The 9,159-nt window shown below is 53.0% G+C and overlaps 1 protein-coding gene and 1 long non-coding RNA gene across 2 annotated transcripts in view; both read right to left on the bottom strand.

Moving 5' to 3' along the window:
- Positions 1 to 3,635, bottom strand: part of LOC101980366 (aquaporin-12) — a 7,807-nt gene extending 4,172 nt beyond the window's left edge. The window contains exons 1-2 of the mRNA XM_005361403.2: positions 3,029 to 3,635; positions 1,162 to 1,278 (exon numbers count right to left, since the gene is read on the bottom strand). Of these exons, the coding sequence (XP_005361460.2) occupies positions 1,162 to 1,278; positions 3,029 to 3,635 (724 nt within the window). The remainder of the gene's footprint in view (positions 1 to 1,161; positions 1,279 to 3,028) is intronic.
- Positions 3,636 to 6,608: 2,973 nt separating this feature from the next.
- Positions 6,609 to 7,814, bottom strand: LOC106144179. The gene is made up of 3 exons (XR_001229260.1): positions 7,754 to 7,814; positions 7,519 to 7,534; positions 6,609 to 6,970 (listed from the first exon to the last, which is right to left on the bottom strand). It is a non-coding gene; the product is annotated as an uncharacterized LOC106144179 (long non-coding RNA).
- Between the last annotated feature and the right edge of the window lie 1,345 nt (positions 7,815 to 9,159).

Raw genomic sequence — 9,159 nt, forward strand, 5'->3', positions numbered from 1 at the left:
GTTAAAGCTGTAAAGTCATAGAGGAGCCCTGCAGTGTGTATTTGGGGACAAGGACATAAATTGGAAGCAGTCCACAGTCACCTTACAAGAAACCAGGATACAGGGCTGGTGAGATGGCTCAGTGGTTAAGAGCAGTGACTGCTCCTCCAGAGGACCCCGGTTCAATTCCCAGCACCCACATGGCAGCTCGCAGCTGTCTGTAGCTCCAGTTCCAGAGAATCTGACATCGTTATACCAATGTGCATGAAATAAAGTTAAATAAAGTTAAAAAAAAAAAGAAAGAAAGAAACCAGATTACAGGTGGTAAGCCCATCTCTCAGTCCTCATCCCACGGTTGTGTTCGTGGGAAGAGCTGGGACTCCTGTTCCTGTTCCCCTCGGGTTGAGGCTCTACCCTGAGTCCTGCCAAGTGTGGACCCTGAAAGGAGTGGAAGTTTTCCGAGGTTCCAGTGGCCCTCAGTCATCTGGTAAAGCCATGGACGGTGTGGGGAGACCTAGTACCTGGGCCCAGGGCCAGAGAGGAATTCCCCAGATCCTGTAGCGAGAGACAGAGACATCTGGTGGCCTTCCCTGGGTTACTCTAGCCCAAGGACGTCCAATGCTCTTCCTCTTTCAGAACTTGGATGACTGGAGGGGGTTCACTTTGTGCTTCAGGGAGTCACAGGGCAGACCCACCGGGAGCTACAGGCCCTGACCACCCAGGGCTGCAGCCCTGAAAGACATGAGATCATCCAAGCATGACCTCTGTGCCCCAGAGACCCTGTGGCAGCAGAACCCAGAAGGACAGCTTTAAGTAGGTATGTGAAGATGCCCTGGGGAGGAGGGAATCCCAGTCACAAGTGAACTTGTGCAGCCTGTCCCTGCTGCCCACACCGAGTTTCGAAGGGTCCGATTCTCCACATCCCACTTTCCACCCAACACCGTCCCCTCTCCTCTGTGACAATCCAAACCGAGACATGGCCACATCTTAGTCACTTCCTCCAGCTGCCCACACTGCAGACACCAGGAAGGAGAACTGAGCTCAAACTCTTGTTGCCCCAACACCCAAGGTCCCAGGGAGCCAGGAAGGGTGGCAGCATCATGAATCTGTAGCCGGCAATGCCCTGTGTGTCTGTGTCTGCCCATGGACACCACCTAGGCCAACCTCGCCCCCACTACTCACCCGCCACAGGACCAAGGCAATACACATGAGCGTACTCCAGCAAGGTGTTCCCAGAGCAGTGGAATGTGACAGAGGCAGCCAGGGCGGGATTGAAGAAGGCAGATGTGTAGGGCCCAGCTGTGGACAGAAGCACCAAATCCTCATGGACTGATTCTGACTGAAGCTGAGACCATGCTGCTAGACATGAGATTGGGCTCTTGGCCCTAGGGGACTGGGGACAGCCGCTCTCCTTGTTGCATGCTGATGAGCACAAAGGAACAAGGCCAAACAAGGTCACGGGAGAGGCGCTAGGACCAAGGTCATACCAGGGATGTCTGACACACTCACCCATCCCTCACCCTGAGTGAGACTCCTACATCAGGAGTCCTCTGATCCAACCCCCCTAACTTCTGGGAGGTGACCCAGAGATATTGGGGAGAAACAGCAGGGGATATGGGGAGGGAAAGAGAAGAAGAGGGCCACAGCCAGAGAGGGGAATACAAAACAAACAAAAAAAATAAAACAAGGAAAGGAGCCAGGGTAGGGTGGGGGTGGGGCGGGAGGCAAGAGCAAGACAGGGAGAGTGAGATAAAAACAGTAGCAGTGGCAGAGATGTCACTTGCAGGCCTTGGGAGAACTACAGAGAAGTCACCTGCTGAGTAGCCACAGGAGAGAACGGGGTGAGGGGAGCAGTTGAGCCAGTTACGACCTTTCAAGCCATGCCAGGAAGCTGGACAATGGCTCTGGGCAGGCAGAGCAGAGTGTGGGCCTCAGGAAGAGCAAGCGCCCTGTGGACCTAGACTTGGGTGGGAGCTGGGAAGCCTGGCCTGCAGGGTAGGGTAAGGTACAGCTGCTCCTGTGTGCTCTGCTGTAGGTCACCACCCTCCCGCATTCTCTGTGCTTCTGGCCTCAGCTCATCGCCTCTGACCAGGGTGCTGGAGGTCCTTCCCACGGTCTTGCTAGGGTCACCAAGTGTTGGGCTGACTTGGCTCAGCATTGGCTCGTGCTGGGTTCTTGGCCTTCTGGAACAAGCCTTTAGAAATCTCAGCTCTGGAGCTGGAGAGATGGTTCAGAGGCTAAAAGCACTGACTGCTCTTCCAGAGGTCGATTTCCAGCAACCATGTGGTGGCTGACAACCATCTGTAATGAGATCTGGCACCCTCTTCCGGCCTGCAGGCATACATGCAAATAGAATACTGCATTCAAAATAAATAAATAAGTAATAAATAAATAAATCGTTTTTAAAAAGGAAGGAAAAAGCAGCCTCAGCATCCGTCATGATGCAGCATCCATAGAGCCCCGCAGCTCTCAGGAGCAGCAGGTCAACAGTCTGTAGTGTTCCCTGTCCTGGGACCCCATCTAGGGATGCCTCCCTCCAGGGAGATCCCTGGACTGATAAGTGAGATCTGGGAGCCTTGAATCAGCCTGAAGTAGGCCCAGAGAACCCCTTGAAAGAACATGAGGGACCACAAAAACCTAGTCAGGATGCCAGCATGACCACAGCAGAGATCACAGGCGTGTGGGGCTGCTGCTGTCCCGGGCCTGAGTGAGGAGGGTGTGACGACCCAGGGAGAAAGAAATCATAAGACTTGTTGCCCTTTTTGGGGTGATCGAGGGCTCAGGAGCATCCAGAGCACAGCCGGGACCAAGCCATGAACGGTGTAATTGCTTCAGCTGCCCCAGATGTAATGAACACATGTTGGGAGCTACGGGGACATGCATGGTACAAGTCTCCCCTATGCACAACCCAGGCCTAGCCTCCCAGCCCCTACCCCCTTGTTGGGGGGCCCAACAAGTGCCTACAAGGACTTGTGGGCCCCTTGGTCAGCAGACCCCCCCCCTTAGGGTACCAATGAAGGTGCTGAGGTCCTGAAGGAGCCCGTCTTACCTGTGTAGGCCATGAGAGTAACCAGCAGGGCCAGGGCAGGCACCCTGTAGACGAGAAGGCTGTGCTGCAGGTGGAGGAGGCTCAGATGGAAGAAGAAGGTACAGGCACCCTCCACCAGTGTACCCTGCAGCACGGATGTGCGCAGGGTGGAGCTGCAGTCCACAGCCATGAGGCTCTGCAGCAAATGTAGTTCACTGAGCTCCCAGGTCCAGCAGTGCTGAGTCAGGGCACAGGCGGCCTGGGCACCCAGGACCTGGGCCACCACTTTCAGCAGGGTGTTGGGCAGTGATGCCTCGGCCATGAGGAACTCCTGTAAGGCCACAGTGGGGTTGGCAGAGGCCCCATCAAAGGTGACCCCGTGCACCACGAAGAGCAGGAAGACCAGGGTCAGCAACAGGTCGGGCCCGAAGCCCCCGGCCCAGGGGCCAAGTTCCACCAACACTCGCAACTCGAGGCAGCAGGCTGCCAGCTGGGCTGTGCCCACTGCCTCCCGGGAAAAGTTAGCATAGGTGCCTGCTGGGAGCAGGGCTTTAGATGCCCTTCTCGCCACCTCACACAGGGCACAGGTGGCAAAAAAGAAAGAGAGGGATACGTTCAGACTGGCCATCACTCTGGGACCTACAGGGAGTTCTGCTGAGCTGGGACCTGGTGACATGTGGGAGACTGGCTGGCCCCGCAGTCCAAGGACAGAGGAGCTGTACGAGAATGCACCTGGCTCCTGGGAACACCACACCTGTGCCCCTCACAACTAACACCACAAAGCCAAGTGCTACAAGGAACACCCACAGAGGACCTGCCCTGCTTGGTATTCTCCTCGGACTGAGACACTCTGTCCCCACTTCCCTCTCTCACTAGTCTGGGGCTCTGGAGATAGGCCACTTTCTTCAAAGCCACTAGGAGGTCTGTGACTCACACCAGAGTCCTGGCACCAGGACCACAACACCTCTTCCCAAGGTCGGCATTGTCCCCACCTTGCCCCTCATCTCCCTGCGACTGTACTATGTCCACTCCTGGGAAGGTCCCTTAGAGCTGGGAGCATACTGTCTCCTGCTCCTGGAATTAGCTGAGAAGTAGCTGCCCTACTGGGATCTGCTGTATGGACCAGGTCCCCCCTCTCCCATCCTCACACACGTACACAGGAAACCAGTGGGGAGCTTTGGGCTTCAGGACACTAGAACTACAAAGGTGGGTCACTTTGCTGTGCTTTCTGGTTTTCCTGACAGAAAGACCGTGTACAGAAAGACCTAGAGGAAGTTCTTGACAAAATGATTGACTGAGAAGCATTGCTGCTTCCTACAGACCCCAGGATGTGTTGGACCAGGATGAGGACATGGTGCTACCTGCTGGGGACAGTGCCCTACACAGAACCCTGCCCTTTCACTGTGGACAGGTATGTTCCTGGGGCCATATGGTGGGCTGTGGCTCTCGGGACTAGAGGAATCAGAGGAACTGGGGACACTGTGGGGACTCTGTGCTGGGCCCTGGTCAGGCTGCAAAGCATAAAGGCTAGAGGTCACGGTCCTAGGGACCACAGGGACACTAATGGAACAAGAGGATGAGTATGTATTCAGAGGAGATGCTGGGGGTGTTTTCAGGGCAGGCCAAGCAGCTCCCTCCCCACACGCCAGTCCTGAGAGAAGGGTGAAGTAGGTCCAGACATAACATGTCCCCAGCCACAGAAAAGACATTTCCAAAATTTGCTGCCATGATAAAAAAGAAATCAGCCGGAGATCTGGCCAGTGTTCCCCAAGACCACTACAGCTCCAGAAGGGGGAGCAGTGTGAAGGGAATAGAGAGAATGGGGGGTCAGATGGAGGTGGGACACCTGCCTGCCTGGGCCCCCAGCAATCCCAGAGACAAAAGCTTTCCGGGCCCCACTGAGGTCAAAGTTAGGGAACTCAAAGAGTAGGTGTTGTCGGTTGTTTTGCTCTTTGGGGGCCGCCACCCAGCTCCCAAATAAATACACAGAGAGTCTTCTTCTTTCCTATGAATGCCTGGCCTTAGCTTGGCTTATTTCCAACCAGCTTTTCTTAATTTAAACTTTCTCACCAATCTTTTGCCTCTGGGCTTTTTATCTTTCTCTTTTTCTGTATATCTTTTCTTTCCTTGTTATTCTGTCTGGCTGTGTGACTGGGTGATTGGCCCCTTCTTTTCTCGCTTCTTGGTCTTCTCTTTTTCTCCTTCTAGTTATTCTCTCTGCCTCCCAGCCCCACCTATCCTTTCTCCTGCCTTGATATTGGACATTCAGCTCTTGATTGGACCAATCAGGTGTTTTAGACAGGCAAAGCAACACAGCTTTACAGAGTTAAACAAATGCAACATGAAAGAAAACAACACATCTTTGCATCATTATAAACAGTATAAGGAGATACAGCACATCTAAGATTTTTATTTTGTTTTCATTACATGCCTGTGTATGGGTTTGTGCACATGCATGCAGGTCCCCACAGAGATTAGTGTTGGATCCCCAGAAGTTGGGGCTGTGGCCTTGGGGGCTGCCTGGTATGGGTGCTGGGAACTGAACTTTGGTCCTCACTCCTGACCTGACCTTTGTTAAGTCCTTGCTCCATCACCAGCATGTGCTAGGGTTTCTATAGATGCCTTTGGTCAAGTTGACGGAGCCCCCCTCTGGGACTAGTTTACTGGAAGTTTTATTAAGCATGGACATCAGAGTTTGTCTGGAGATTTCTCTACAGAGACATTACAGGCAGCACAGTGGGTACCAAGGCAGAGCTTTCAGCTCATCCCTTTTTTTTTTTAAAGTCTCATCTGGGCATGTTGCTCCCTCCTGCTTAGCACCCCTCCTGAAATGGGGTACAAGTTGACTTACCTCATCAGCACTACCCCCTCCCTCTGGATCAACCCTCTTGAACTCACCCCTCAGCTGTCACCATGAGCATCCAAGGTCACTCTGTCAAAGAAGTGACTGCGGTGTTGAAGATTGGGAAAAGGTGTTGGTGGCCATGGTGGCACCTTCTCCTCGGGCTCATGTAGCAGCGATGGTGGGAGACAGTGTGCAGGAGTCCCAGCCATCTTTGGTTCTGTTGGCAGCAACATGCAGCGGAACTGAACCATCCAGTACAAACAACAACTCCCAGGATCTGGCCAGTCAGAGGCACAGGTGAACGTGACCTCACGGCCTCTCAACTTTCACAGGGTGCCAACGACTGACAGATCACCTCTTACTCTTCTGAGGCCACTCCTGACCCCAAGAAACAGTGGCAACAGGTACCAACAGCAGCAATGGCAGTAAGCCTTCCGAGAATTGCAGTGTCTGGTAGGCAGTGTGCTGTGCCTGCCACCTCCGGCTTATAGAAGTATCGAGTCCTGGCAGGTCTACCCAGAGTGATGACTAAAAATATTCAGTATAAAGTCGTCCCACGGTTCCTGCGCTGACAGCCGGCAGCTGCAGTTTGCTGCCACCGAGGCCCAAGTGCAGCAGGATGGGTCTGGTCAAATGAAGATCATACCAGCTGCAAACCAATGGGTGACTAGGAATCAAGGAAATGGGGCATCACCGCTGCTGTGCCAGTCCTGTCCCCCTCCAAGACCTGGCTAATGAAGCGCTCTCAGACAGACTCCGTATGTGACCAGGGGACCAGTGGCCCTGAATGGAAGCGTTATTTCGCTACTCTGTCAGCAGCGTTTCAGAGGGTACCTTGACTCCCCAGACTCCCAGTTCTCAGGCGGTCACGATCGGCAGCTTCGGATCCCAGGAGAGCAGCCCACAGCATGTCACCTCAGGGACTGCCATTGGTTCTGCCATCTATCTCACTGTCTTCATCTGCTAGTTCCAGCTCCTTTTGTACCAAAGTCGATAGGCACTCAGCAACCACTACCACCAGCAACACGGAAGTGACGCAGTTTACTACCAGTAGATAATCAGGGACCAGCTCTCAGCGCCAGATGCTCCAGGTCAGTGGGCTACAGGAGCCTGATGACCTGAACATATGGGAACATATGGGAGAACCAGACGTTGGGACGCTCACTGCAAGGGAGTCAGCCAAAAGAGGGAGTGAACCCTGCAGACATAGTAAAAACAAACCCCACTCCCTTCAGCTAGTTTAGGGGGGGAACAGCTCTTCAGGACCCCCAAAGCAGCCCACCATCAGGGCAGACCTTCACAACTCAAGCTGTTTCCCTGGGAAACTCTTCAGAACCTCCAACTTTGAGACACCAATAGTTGAGAGTCAAGAGATGTGTCAGTTAGCAGAACCCCCCCCCCCATGCAAGATCTCCAAGTTTAGAACCCAATGCTCAGACAGTCACCTTGGCTCCAACGCAGGGTCTTTACTTGGAGCAGAATAGCAGCAGCAAGATCACCCAGAAACCCACTGCCTTAACTGCCTGGTCAGTGTGAATTCTTCCCAGTTCCCCTTCACATCAAACCTCCGGGTGATTAACTTCAGCCTGGGGTACTCTGGGGAAGCAGAACCATCTCCCAGCCTGCGCTGACTATCGAAAACGCCCCAGTTGATCACAGAGCTCACCTTGACCTCCATGAATCTGGTGGGTGATAGATGGGACACATAAGGAGACATCAGGTGGGAAAGAGAACAGCCCTGATTCCTATTCCCAAGCTGGGCAGAGGACCCAGTGCGACATGTGTATCTGTCCCTACTATAAAGTTACAGCAGAGGGAGGGACTCTGGAGAGCCTGGCACGAAAACAGACCACACATTTGCCGCCTTGGGGTGTGCCAAAGAATATGGCAAGACCTCCTACCTCCGGTACCGTGGAGTTGGCACGTAGCGAAGAGACATGTTTGCGTGTTCCTGGCCATGCTGTGGGAAGCCCTTGGCACATCCAGATGAGCTGAAGAGACAGAAACACAAGCACAGGTGGGAAGAAATGTGCCTGCTACGAGTGCCCAAAGAGCTTCATAAAGGGTGGCCATCTGTCAAAACTAGCAAGGCTCACCGGGTTAAGAAGGGAAGCCCCGGGTGGAGGAACCTTGCCTCCGGACAATGGGGCAAGTTTGGAAGGCTGCAATAATGCCACTACTTAGCCTTTATTACCACCAGTATGGAGGCCATCTGTCCTGAAAGCATCACCCATATTGCCAACAGCAGCGTCGGTGCCATCCAGGTGGCAATGATTTCCGAGATGAGAGACCTGGGGTTAGGTCCATATGAGCTATTATCCACCAGTCATGGGGTGCAAGGTAGCATGGGTCCATGAGACACGAAGAGGAGAGCCACGAGGCCTTAAAGTGCACGTGGTGGGAAGGATTTGGAAAAGGACAACGGAACAGATGAGACTGTGGCACCCATCTATGTCACCCGTGCCTCCTTGAAAGTGGAAAATACTAGTGAAAATTCTGTCGATGTCACCCTTTAGGAGAGACACCTCAGCGCACCTCTCTCTCTTTCTCTCTTCCTTCCTCCCTCTCCCTCTGGAAGAGAACTGGCGGGTAGGAACTCTCAACTATTTGGATTGTTTCGTTCTGCTCCATAGCCCCCCGGGGAACCACTCCAACCAGTAGTCCAAGGTCTGGCATCTCTCTTGACCAACTGAGGCTCACCACGTGGACTGACCTCCTTCACCTGCCGCCAAGGCTTGGCCACTGCACCCCCTCTTTTCATCCTCCCTCTCAGATGACCCCAAGACTCTTCTGTTCAGATCCTACTCTGGAGAGCAGAGACCTGTCCACACCGTCGGTCCACAGAAGAGTGTCACCTCCTCTTCCAGAGAGCCCGTCCTTCAGGAAGCCCACTGCTGAACTCTAGAGTCACAGCAGGACAACTCTCTCTGCTCAATGAATGCTCGTTGTTCTCTTTTAGTTTTTATGGCTGTCAGTCAAGCTAACAGATCATTCTAGGACAGCATTCTCTATTTAGGCATGCTGGGTAATTTAGATAGGACTCTTAGAAATTAAATGTGATGCTATTTGGAAGGGGGTGATTACATCATTTTGTGGTTGCTGATAAGTATAACAAAGTAACAGGAAGCTCAAGGAGAACTTGGAGAACTTGGTTTTGTCATTTTGATGTTTTGTTTGTTTATTTATTGCTCTGGTCTAAGCAGCTGTGCAGGCTTTCCATGGAGCTCTGAAAAGGATGACTTTAGGGTATTGTCTGATGGATTATTTTACATTATATGAAATGCTTTGTTTTTTTAGAGTGGATCTC

Source organism: Microtus ochrogaster, linkage group LG4 (genome assembly GCF_000317375.1).
Source record: "Microtus ochrogaster isolate Prairie Vole_2 linkage group LG4, MicOch1.0, whole genome shotgun sequence".
Classification (NCBI taxonomy): domain Eukaryota; kingdom Metazoa; phylum Chordata; class Mammalia; order Rodentia; family Cricetidae; genus Microtus; species Microtus ochrogaster.